The sequence below is a fragment of the Scyliorhinus torazame genome, chromosome 19, assembly GCF_047496885.1.
Source record: "Scyliorhinus torazame isolate Kashiwa2021f chromosome 19, sScyTor2.1, whole genome shotgun sequence".
In the NCBI taxonomy this organism is placed as follows: Eukaryota; Metazoa; Chordata; class Chondrichthyes; order Carcharhiniformes; family Scyliorhinidae; genus Scyliorhinus; species Scyliorhinus torazame.
Window position 1 is genome coordinate 71,810,072 of NC_092725.1, and position 13,129 is coordinate 71,823,200.

General features: G+C 40.1%; 1 protein-coding gene across 1 annotated transcript in view; it reads left to right on the forward strand.

Moving 5' to 3' along the window:
- The window catches only part of LOC140396211 (beta-parvin-like), a 112,434-nt gene extending 101,845 nt beyond the window's left edge, over nt 1–10,589 (forward strand). Inside the window, exons 9-13 of the mRNA XM_072484525.1 lie at nt 3,686–3,747; nt 6,014–6,082; nt 7,940–8,041; nt 9,582–9,654; nt 10,364–10,589. Of these exons, the coding sequence (XP_072340626.1) occupies nt 3,686–3,747; nt 6,014–6,082; nt 7,940–8,041; nt 9,582–9,654; nt 10,364–10,440 (383 nt within the window). The 3' untranslated portion in view covers nt 10,441–10,589. The remainder of the gene's footprint in view (nt 1–3,685; nt 3,748–6,013; nt 6,083–7,939; nt 8,042–9,581; nt 9,655–10,363) is intronic.
- The last annotated feature ends 2,540 nt before the right edge of the window (nt 10,590–13,129 follow it).

The following is a 13,129-nucleotide window of genomic DNA, read 5'->3' on the forward strand; positions in this document are numbered from 1 at the left end:
CCCGATTACCCTTTGTCAAAGCATATTTTAATCATGTGTAGACCATTTTTGAAGAAATTATCACCAGCTAAATGCAAGCTAGAGTATAACACAGTAATACAATCTAGCTGCCAGGGTATTCATCGAACTAAAAGAAAGCTCTCCTAATAACAGTGGGGAAATGCAATAGTTTTTTTGGTACTGATTGGTATGGGTCAGGATAGCCTCAGATTTAATTCCTGCTCTGTGCTGACTTATTTGATCTCATTTGGGGCAGTCAGCAGTGTGATTACAGTAATTACCGAAAGCGGTTCCCCACTTGAATTCCCATTCCTGGTGCTGTTCAGTGACGCCTGCTGGAATATATGTGGGCTCGGGGTGGGAGTAGGGAGGGGGAGATGACAGAATCAAGTTCAGTTGCGTTCTTTTCTCCTTTTTATGGTACTGTTTTGATTTGTACCAAAACATCTATTTGGCTGCAATATCTGAAGAATGCTGATACCTGTGCAAATATGTCCCAGTATGAGTATTCAACCTCGGAACAATGATGGCAGCCAAATGGATGTGAAGTCCTCCATTATCTCCCTATGCTAAAGTTCTTTTATTTACAGGATTGCAGCACATCAATATATCTTGGATATTTTAAAAATAGAATGATGAATTTTTTCATAAATATGTAAATCTTCAATCCCCTCTTATTTTTTAAAGAGCCAGAGTTACTTTTTATTTATTAATTCATGGGATTTATTCATTCTTGGGATGTGAAAATTGTTGGCAAGGCTAATATGTATTGCCCCTCCTCAAATACCCTTGAGAAGGTGATGGTGAGCTGCTGCCTTGGGACTCCCATGTGGAGTAGGTACACCCATTGCGCCATGTGAGAGTGAGTTCCAGGATATTGATATGGCGACCATGAAAGAACGCCGATAATAGTTCCAAGTCAGGGTGGTATCTTGGAGGGGAATTCCAAGGTGGTGATCTCATGACTCCGCTGCCTTTGTCATTCTAGATGGTAGATGTCACAGGTTTGGAATGTGCTGTCAAAGGTCATTGGCAAATTGTGTATCTTGTAGATGGTATACACTGCTGTAGCTGTGGACCCAGTAGATGAAGAAGTGAATGTTTACGGTGGTGGATTATGTTTACGGTGCTAGTTATGTGAGCTGTCTTGTTTAGGAAAATGTTGAGCTGCTAGAGTGTTGTTGGAACTGCACTCATCCAGGAAAATGGGGAGTAGTCTATCAAACTTGTGCCTTGTAGTGGGGGAAGGCGTTTGGTGAGTCAAGAGATGAGAAACTTGCCACATGAGTTCTCAGCATCTGACCGACTCTTGGAGCCACAGTATGTATAAGGCTGGTCCAGTTCAGTTTCTGGCCAATAGTATCTCCCAGGATGCTGATAGTGGGGGATTCAGTGATGTTGATGCTCTTGAATGCCGAGGGCTTGTGTGGCGCAAATGGCATTTATCAGCTCAAGTCTGAATGCTGTCCAGGTCTATCTGCGTATTAGCAGGGACTGCTTCCCTATCTGTGGTGCTGAGGAAGGCACTGAACACTGCAGTCATAAGCAACTGTTTCCACTTCTGACTTTATGTTGGAGGGAAGTCATTGATGAAGCAGCTGAAGATGATTGGACTGAGTACACTGTGAGGAACTTTGCTCTTTGTGGTTTTTATAAATGACTTAGATGAGGAAGTGGAAGGATGGGTTAGTAAATTTTCCGGTGACGTGAAGGTTGGTGGCGTTATAGATAGTGTCGAGGGCTGTTGCAGGTTACATCAGGACATTGACAGGATGCAGAGCTGGGCTGAGAAGTGGCAGATGGAGTTCAAACTAGATAAATGTGAAGTGATTCATTTTGGAAGGTCGAATTGAATGCTGAGTACAGGGTTAAAGGCAGGATTCCTGGAAGTGTGGAGGAACAGAGGGATCTTGAGGTCCACGTATATAGATCCCTCAAAGGTGCCACCCAGGTTGATAGGATTGTTAAGAAGACGTATGGTGTGTTGGCTTTCATTAACAGGGGAATTGAGTTTGAAAGTCGCGAAGTTTTGCTGCAGATTTATAAAACCCTGGTTAGACCACACTTGGAATATTGTGTCCAGTTCTGGTCGCCTCATTATAGGAAGGACGTGGATGCTTTGGAGAGGGTGCAGAGGAGATTTACCAGGATGCTGCCTGGACTGGGGAGCATGTCTTATGAAGAAAGGAGCTAGGGCTTTTCTCACTGGAGCAAAGAAGGAAGGGAGGTGTCTTGATAGAGGTGTACAAGATGAGAGGCGTGGATAGCCAGAGATTTTTCCCCAGGGCGGAAATGGCTGTCTCAAGGGGACAAAATTTTAAGGTGATTGGAGGAAGGTATAGGGGAGATGTCAGAGGTATGTTCTTTACTCCGAGAGTGGTGGGTGCGTGGAATGTACTGCCAGCGGAGATGGTGGAGTCAGAGTCATTCGGGACATTTAAGCGACTCTTAGACAGGCACATGGACAGCAGTAAATTGAAGGGGTGTAGGTTAGGTTGATCTTAGATTAGGATAAATGGTCGGCACAACATCGTGGGCCGAAGAGCCTGTACTGTTCTATGTTCTAACTCTTGCAGTGATGTGCTAGGGAATAGATTTCTATTACTATAAGGAATTAAATGAAACTTTGCTCTACAGGATGAAGTGGTCGTGTTTTCTCTATCTGAGGGTATCTGACCACCTGTTATACTGAAGTCAGTGCCACTCTTGCACCAACATATGCATGGTTGAATGAGAACATGTCCAAATCGTGTTTTGTTTTGAGTTTTACATGCAGCCTTCAATCTGCACCTCTTAGTGACGGTACAGTTCATATCAAGAACTTGCTGTGTCTACAGTAATGGGTCGCTCATCCACTACCCTTTGTGATTCAAAATATCTCATTCACAATGAGCTCTCTCACTTCCATTGATAATTCTCGACCTTGTAGTCACACAGGCATGGAGGTTCAAGGTTTGATTTCCAATCTTGGAACATGAGTTACATTTGTCTGAGCCAATGTAAGGATTTTAAAATTGGCTTGATTTTACGGGGTCAAGGAGGGTGATGTTGAAGATTCCGCTCTTGGTCACTCTACAGCAATCCTTGTGAAAAACGCACAAGTTAACAGGTGAAGAGAATTTTGAAAGATGCTTTTGGCTCTTTTTTCCAGATCACGCCTGTATAATGACACTTGGATGAGATCCCAGTGAGTGCTCAGCAATTTCTGCCCAGCTCCGTAGGAACATAGCCACGCAACAGCCCAAAAGGCACTGCGCAGACTGCCTCCTTTTAATGAATAATCTGTTAATGCAGGCATGCAAAGAAAGGGACGTGCGCTGGAATAAACAGAGAAATATATTTTAAACTTGGTGGCCAGTACTGCATCCATACCACACAGAGAGAATAAATCATAGAATCCCTACAGCGCAGAAGGAGTTCATTCAGCCAATCATACCCTCCGAAAGAGCACCCTAAATAGGCCCTCGCCTCCACCCTATCCTGGTAATCCAGTAACCCCGCCTAACCCTTTGGACACTAAGGGGCAATTTAACATGGCCAATCGACCTAACCTGCATAGCTTTGGACTGTGGGAGGAAATTGGAGCACCCGGAAGGAAATCCATGCAGAGATGATGAGAAAATTGGACTGAAGTTTTTAAATGACTGTTCGACTAACTCCATTGCATTCTCATTTGTTATTTCAGAGCGAGATGCATTTGATACACTGTTCGACCACGCACCTGATAAGCTCAGTGTTGTTAAGAAGGTAATTTCCTGAATGAAAATTAAAATGGCTGAATTTCTGAAATAATACTGTGACTTCAATCAACAGATTGAATAAATTGTGCTGATGTGAAATTTCTAAAGTCGTGGAACAAGTGATGAGTCACTTATCTATTCTTCTGTGAAGTATCACAACCTATTCACCTGTTATGCCAAAGCTTGTGTTAGGTTTTCAATTGAAGCTATTTACTATAATCCCATTGATTTGTCCTTCCTGTGCATTATTTTTATTCCTCTTCTGCAACTACCTGCTTAATTCCCATTGAAATAGTATTGGAGTCTCCATCATCTTAACATCCACTTGACAACACCCCATGTTTTGATAACGTTTTGTGTACAAAAATTATGTTTGAAATGTTCTCTTGGATATTCTCGTCATAATTTCCAATCTGTGCTGTCTTCTTAACGATTCACCAGCAAGCAGGAATGACTTTTAACTATTTACCACCGTTTATAATTTTTAAAACCTTGATTTGATCACAAATGGGCATATTGAATTCAATTTTGCAATCGGGGGGGGGGGGTATTAACTGTTCATTCAACATCATATAACCACAAGGTTACCATATTGGCCAAAGTAGCTTGTGTAAGGTTCTATATTTACATGGAGGCAATGCTAAAAAGTATATATTATTTTTGATATCTTCATATTATTGGGCAATTTTTAATTGCTGGTAATGGAAGCTACTGATAATGGAGTTGTTCTACCCATCGAATAATTCCTCTCCATTGGCTATCAACATCCTGTGGGTTACCAGACACTTAACTGGACTCACCATATAAATATAGTGGCAACAAAAGCAGGTCAGAGGCTAGGAATTCTGTGGCGAATAACTCACTACTTGATTCTCCAAAGCCTGTCCACAATCTTCAAGGCACAGATCTGAGGTGCGATGGAATACTCACCCCTTGCCTGGATGAGTGCAGCTTCAACGACATTCAAGAACCTCAACATCGTCCAGGACAAAGCAGCCCACTTGATCAGCACCCCATCCACAAATATTCATTCCCTCTTCCACCATCCTGCACAGTGGCAGCAGTGTGTACCATCTACAAGATGCACTGCAGAAGCTCCGCAATATTCCTTTGACAGCAGCTTCCAAACCCATGGCCACTACCAAGGGTGGCAGGTACATGGGAAGACCACCACCTGCAGGTTCCTCCAGGCATCCTGACTTGGAACTACATCACCTCCCCTTCACTGTCACTGGGTCAAAATCCTCAAACCCCCCCTCCCTATCTGCACTGTGGGTGGACCGGTACACCACATGGACTGCAGATGAAGGCAACACATCGCCACCTTCTTATCGGCAATTAGGGATGGGCAAGAAATGCTGGCCTAGGACTCCCGCATCCCATAATTGAATTTTTAAAAAAACATGGATGGACAGCTCATCTGCTAATACCAGTTTACTATAACAAAGTTCAATTTGACCATTTACTATTCCATATCCATATACGAATAAGCAATAATATTTACTGAAAAGGAGTGAGTTTGTAAAGAGCAAATTTGTACCTGTGAAGACCCAAATTGTCACGTGGCCTCAAATTGGCAACTAGGTTTGAGAAGAGGGTTTCAGATAAACATATTTGAGGGTTATGGACATTAAAGTGTAATTTGATCATGTTTAGGAGAAGGTAGTTATGTTTAGGAAGATAGTCAGGAGTGACCACTTTGGCCTTTCTTTCCCTCTGCTTGTCTCGAGATACACGGGATAACTGTTAACTGCTGGTATTTGTTAATGCAATGCAGATGAGGGATCAAACCTATAACCTTTCTGTTTTATATTACTGAGAACCTTTCCTCTTCGTGAATTTTACTCAGTTGTGAAAGCAAGGCATCCAAATGGTTTATGAGGCCCGATATATTGTTGCACCTTAGTGAGTATTCAAAGCTGAACAAAAATACATTTTATATGTAAGAACTTGTTCGAGATTAAATACAAAACATTAAAGGAGTTCATGCACAGTATCCTTACTCAGGGTAATGCTCCTTTTAAATGGTAATTTAAAAGGCTAGGGGCTTTTCACAGTAACTTCATTGAAGCCTACTTGTGACAATAAGCGATTATTATTAATTGTTATTATAATTTGCAGACTGTCATATTTCTATTAAAGTATAAAATCTGATCCGATGGTTTTGTGAAAAGCCCTATGTATGACATATTGCCATTTAAAATTGTAACTAACAAAAAACTAATGAAAATGAATAGAGCATTGATTTTTCTTTCATGGTTTTATTTTTCCAGTCACTTATCACATTTGTGAATAAACACCTAAACAAGCTTAACCTGGAGGTGACGGAACTGGAAACACAGGTATAAATATTTGTAAAATGTCCAGTTTGGTTGTATAGCAGTACACTTACTGTCATTGATTTCTAGGAAGTGCATTTATCACTTGTACAGTACACATTTATAATTGCTTCATTAATCAGGAGAAAACTTTTGTCCATAAGATACCCCATGTGTCAGAGCCTGCAGTCTGTGATCCTCATTTGAGAAAAACCTTATAAACCAACTCTATAAAAGAGTCCAAATGTAGATCCTTGATGATTGTATGTTGGTAGAGGATAAACAGTGGTGACTATGACAATTGCCCATTTCATTTTGACATTTGAAGGAAAGCCGTGAATGTGATGGTAGTCACTAATGTGCCATCAGCTTGATGGGGGGGAAAAAGTGTTTGACAAACTGTTTTAAATTTTGTTGATAAACACAATCACTGCAAGGCTAACTCATAGCTTTCCCCCACCCCAGAGTCCGGGGTTTGACAAATGGCTGTGCTCATTTATAGTCTCAATGTGTCATAATGTTAACTGGCGGATCGTCATAAAGGGCAAAATACAGCAAATACAAATTCATCCATCATGAGTTTCTGTCTGAAGTGGCACACAGCAGATTTATGTGGGGCTCAGCTTTTTACTATTTGTTATCAATGTCTGGAGTGTCATTTCAGACTGGTTCAGTCACAAGCATCCATTCACATTGTCCTCTACTCTACCATTGGCATCTGAAATTTTCCTGCACTCCCAACTGCTTTTAGTTAAATTGGTTGATGGTAACATTTACATTTTCTAAATGACATATTGAAGTGAATAAACCTAATTTATGAATAGATATCTCCACCTTAAATGGAATCCACTGTCACAGCTTCCTCACCCGCCTGCTGTCCCTTGAGGCACTAGATACAGCTGCTTTCAGTCTTTTTTTTACTGCCTTCCTGCCTGTCTGCTAGCCCTCCACCCAAAAACAACAAATAATATTGTGGGAATGTGGAGATTTAAAAAATAAATAAATTAGATTGCTTAGATATTAGAGCAGCTATGCATCAAGTTAATACAATGGATGCAATTTTTGAACCAAATGATGCTGCATCAGGAAATTTTCATGCAAATGAGAAAGTCTCTTGCATTTATTTTATATACATAAATAAGTTGCTTTTATAAGATGAGCGCAGGTAATGAAGGCCTTTTTGACTGTCCTGGGTCATCCATCTCAACAGGCCCTCTGTCAGGTCTGGACATGAAGTGAATGCAGGGTTTGATGTCATCACCTGTTCCTGTAATGTTCCATGTTCTATTCAAAAGTCTTTTTAGAGTGTTTATTGCTCATTTTGTGAATAAACACTCCCTGACATTGGTCTTCAATTGCCTTTCACTAGTTCCTCATTCTCTTGTACGGTATACAGAAATAATGTTCAGAGTTATCATTCCCATACAGATTTTTTTTTCTTTTCATTATACTTCTGCATCAGATCACCCCTCAATTATCTCCTTTCAAGGCTAAACAATGCAATTTTCTTAAAATTCCTCGTGGCATGATGATCTGATGACTGGAGTGGTCTCCTGGTTCTTCCCTGCACTGGCTCCATGGCTTGACTGTACCATTTGTGTGTTAGCCCTGAAACTGGACACTGAATCATGGTATTTTCTGACCAGAGTGCTGTGCACAGACTGTAAACTGCTTTGCACCCAATACATGTCATCCTCCAATTTGAACGCCAATCCCCCAACCGTATTGTTCAGCATTCTGTTTCTGTCCTTTTCTTTTCTATGTTGATTAGATATGTTGTGCTGATTTTCAGAATTTAAGCATTTATGGGGGAATTTTGATAAGCTATTTCATTTAAGGAGCAGAAGTGCCTATTATTCTAATATGCTCCCTTGATGCCAGTTTGCAGATGGTGTGTACTTGGTGTTGCTTATGGGACTTCTTGAAGATTATTTTGTACCCCTCTACAACTTTTATCTGACACCAGAAAGTTTTGAACAGAAGGTTAGTACTATAGAATGCAGTGGAAACTCATTAAATCAATTGCATCTGAGACTTGAGTATTTATTTATTGTGAGCTTAGAATCTCGCAGGTATATGCCACTATATCAGAAAGTTAATGTTTGTGTGCTAATATTAATTGCGGTGTGCAAGTTGTGATGGCCTTTGAGATGGAAGCCCTAATGGCAAGGAAAATTTGTAATTACTTCAAAATGTTTGTGGCCTGACGATCTTTGACCTGGAAGCAGTACCAGAAGAAATTTAAAATACAACAGCCATGTGGCACACAGGCACAAAGAGAAAGGGTGAGCTGGTTTCTGCCTGTGGAGAAAAAGCCTTTGAAGGAAATGGACTGGAATTCTGCTGGAAGGACTGGGACTTTACAGCCTATTAATGCTGTGTGATAGTCTCTGTTGTATCTGTCATTCCACGTTTTGTAGTTCATACTGACCTGTAATTTTCCTATTAATTTATATTTAGTTTGCATTGATTTTGATTGTGTTAACATTACAAAAAAGTAAACACTTGTTCAGTCAGCTTGGAAATTTTGGGTTACGGTTTCCTATGGGGGCATGAGTCTGAAATGATCTGATCTGAGAGAGGCTGACATGACTTCACTAAACTTTCCAGCATTTAAGTAAACAAAACTTCGCATTTGCTTTCACAATATTTTGTTGGGAAATCTACATTAGTATCTTTGAGGCTCAACCCTTTTCTGAAAGAGAGGATCAAACTCTCAGACTTGAAACAGTTGAGAAAAGACGATTTTAAAGCTGTAGCAGAGCATGTAGGGATTAATACAAGATCATCAGCCAATTGGGACTGGCTCTTTGAAGATTTGGCTTGGCATCTGAGGTTTGAGGAGGATAGGACCAGTTTATTGTTCAAATATAACTGGCCAGTATTGAAAAAGAAATAGAACTAAGAAAGCTGGACTCAGCAAAATAGTGAAAGTAATTGGAAAGAGATGGAGAGATGAGTTCCAATTCCGCAAACTTGAGTTGCAGAGAAGTGCAGCTGACTCGGCGAACTCCTCTAAATTTTGATTTGGCAAAAATGTTTTTACTGTGTGTCATTTGAGAAAATTGGCACCAATCCAGTAGGCCATTCTCCTGCAAAATGTTTAGGAAGGCTTTGGAGGTGTAGTCTTCTCTTTCAGCAGAGCACCCGTGATTCTGAGTAAGTGAAGACGTATTTCTTGATGCTTATGATTTGATGCCAGAGGCCAACAGGCAGAAATGTAGCAATTTGAGAAAGGAAATGGGCCAGACCCATATAGAATTTACCATGGAAAAGGAAATTACATTCAGTACGTGGTGGAGGGTGATGAAGGTGGATCAGAACTTCAATAGGGTGACCACAGTCACACATGGAGTGTTGTACCGGGAGTTGGTGATATGTGTACAGATAAAGAGTAGACTTGGCTGAGAATTGCAGTGATTGAACTGTGAGTTTTTTTTCTTTGATTTTTAAAAAATGAATTGAACTGCACTTGATGTAGTGAAGTATGTCAACTAACCCGACTGATATTTATTTTTTGTAGGCTCACAATGTAGCTTTTTCCTTTGAGCTAATGCAGGATGGAGGACTTAAGAAACCAAAGGCTCGTCCAGAAGGTACCTTTGAATTTAAGAAAGCCATAATTTTCACCACAGACATCATGTCAACTGAACAATTTTTCAGTATTTGTAGCCATCAAATACAATTCAAATTGCCGAAGAAATAGAAAATAATGGAACATAACACTAGTTAGTGGTTACAGAATGGAATTTGTACAAGAATAACTTGTACGTCGGTTCAGCTAACCATTAGCTATCGCTGTATGGTCAGATTTGAGTCTCCTGCCTGATAACTAAACTTTTGAGGTTATGTGCAAGTTATAACTATTAGCTAGTCTGTTTGATGTAGTATCCTGTGCAAACAGCAATTTCACTGATGGAGTGAAAACCTGCCACTGCTGATTTTATCGTTTGTGATGCTTGTTTTCTGTTAAACTATAGAAAATATCATGGCATGTGGCGGTGACTCCCAAACTCTCTCCCTTTTGCACAGGCATCTGTTGTAAGCTCACTCTTTACAACATATGTCACACACCAAGAATATAAATTGGGATTCAATTAAGTATGAAGGATCAAAACTGCGTTGTTCCATTCCCTGGGGGTATGCTGCAATGTGCAAAACAACTAGTCTGTTATCTTGCCTTTCCAGATCCTTTTCTCCCCTACTTTAAAAAAAAAATTTTGTGCATTCGTACAATGCTGATGTTTGTGCAATGCTGATCTTTGTTATAATTCTCACTGTGTATGTTGCATATTTTCTCATCAGATATTGTAAACTTGGACCTGAAGTCAACGCTGAGGGTGCTTTACAATTTATTTACGAAATACAAGCATGTAGAATAGTTTCCAAGATTTACCAAGACCCGCTCAGGGAGAAACATCACTAGCAGTTGCCAGGATCGACTCCCATACACCTGTGCCTTGCCAAGTCTACAACAGAATATTGGTTTCTTTGGGTCTTTTAAAACATAGAAGATGCCATTTTGTGACTGTTTTTATATGAAGACGACTGCCTTCTGTCCATCTGGGTCCATTTCCCCCTCCGTATTTAACTAGACGTACCTATCCTTGCCAGCCTTGAGTGCTTCAGTCGCAATGCTGTCAGTTACAGGGCCAGTGGACCTGACTCTTTGATTTTTTTTTCATGTTTCATTTTATGCTGTACTGTTAGTAAGAATGTTTGCATGTTACTTGACTCTCAAATACCTTATTATAATCAGGGTCGAGTGTATAATTCTTTTTGCCTTGTGACCTCTGAGGTTGAGCAGTCTTTCACCCTTCAAAGTACAGAATTCTTTCTTGGGCAATAGTATTCCTGCAAATGTGGTTGTTGATTAGACTTGGAGAATTGTATACAACTCTAAAACAATTAAATGACTGACTTAAGGAAGTGACAGGGTGACCGCTATCAATTTGATGCAGAGGTTTCACTGGTCCTCAACTACTAAAGGCAAATCATACTTTGTGAATGAAGTCATTACTTCTGCTGCAATACTGTTTTCTTCAAGTAATCATGACAAAAGTTTTTTTCATTTCTTTGATCACGATACTTTGCTTATATATTTCTCTTTCTATCTCCCCAACCCCTACCCCTTCGTCAGCTGGAATTGAGTAAACAATGCAGCCACGGATATTGTTCATGCGCTGTGCTATTTTGTATAGACGTCTACTTACACCTTTACAGCTGAGAGGTTGGGTCGTCAGTTCCCTTTTAACCCTTTGCTGATAACACTGAGAGATGCACAGGCCTTGCACTTTTTGCTGGGTTCAAATGTCTCTTTGCAACAGTGCAGCTGAGATTGAAAACTTGGTAAAGCAGCCAAATGTACCTCAATACAGTGTGGCAGCATTACTGTAAGATGGGATTCCTCCCTACTGGACTTCTGCACTGTGATTCAGTCAGTACTATTTGTATAATAAACTAATTTGTGTGTCATGTTAGGACGGGGGCTTTACACAAGATCAGAGTCTCTTACAGTTATGTAATCTATCCTAGTTCTTAGGAAAATAACACAAGGAAGCAAGAAGACTGAGATAGTGGGGAAATTACAAAAAGCTGGATTGAAAAGTAGTTATCAAAATTAAATGGAAGTGAATAATATGGAAATAATGACCACAAAGGAAGTTAATTTCCTTCTATAAATATTCAGTATTTGTGATGACGATTGGAAGTCTGAAAAATGCTCTGAGTTACTACTGCAGTGTTCTAAATTGTGTAGATCTTAATATGTTAATATATACTTAATATATTAATGCTGATTAAATGGAGGCACGTAAAAGACTAAGTTAAAAATATAAAATCTGTTCCTCACAAGGCAATGTTAAACATATACTATCTGATGTATATTGAGTACAAAGATTGCTGGTTGAGTACTTGAATTCTGTGACAATTTTTTTTCTCCATCTGGTGCTTTGATATACTGTTAAAAAAATGAGACTGAACTACTGATGACTCCTGCAACCAGATGGTGGCACTGTAGCACAAGTAGACTGTAAGGCACAATTTAAACTTATCAGTAGGTCTGAAAAGTTTCTGCCCTGAGGGGACCCCCCCAACCCTCCAATCATCAGACATGCTTTGGAAATTAGTTTCCCATTTGGAGAATGAGGAGGGCTTAATGCAACTAATTATGCAATGTATCTACTTGAGATGACGATGCTAACAAGGTCAAAATCCTTCTTGATGACTTTGTTGGAAAGAAGTTAGCATGAGTAGGAAATGTGAATATTTTGCTAAAATTATTGATGAGAGTCGGTTATTTCTCATTTACATTGGAACAAAAATATGTAGTAGTAATAATAATCTTTATTAGTGTCACAAGTAGGCTTACATTAATATGGCAATGAAGTTACTGTAAAAATCCCCTAGTTGTCACACTCCGGCGTCTGTTTGGGTACCCAGGGAGAATTCATCTTTTATCTAACAAGCATATCTTTCGGGACTTGTGGGAGGAAACCAGAGCACCCAGAGGAAACCTACGCAGACACAGGGAGACATGTAGAAGCTGCACAGGCAGTGACCTAAGTCAGGAATCGAACCTGGGTCCCTGGCGTTGTGAAGCAACTGTGCCAACCATTGTGCTACCGTGATGCCCATATTACCACTGACTCGGGAGTAGCTTTTGGGCATTGTAACCTACTCAATTGCTTAGGCCCTTGAGCTAGAGATTTCACAGCTCAACTTTCAGTTATAATCCAGGATACATGCAACTGCTTGCAGTGGGCTGACCTCCTTGCTTCCCTTCTCACCTACTCCATTCACCCTCCCACTTAATGGGGGCTGAGGTGGGGAAAGATGGGATTCAATCCTCGTGAACTGCAAGTGAAACGTATGGCTCTTAAATTGAGCGTTTGTACAGGACTTCCCTGGAAAGCAAACTCCTTAATGGTGCAAGAATATTTTCAGAAAATATTGATGCATATGCATCAATCTTATTTTTCTGTAAATGTAAATGATATCTAGACAATGTATATGCTCTCTATTGCAGATAATTTTACAATGATGCAATCACTGACCGTGTATCATGAAGAA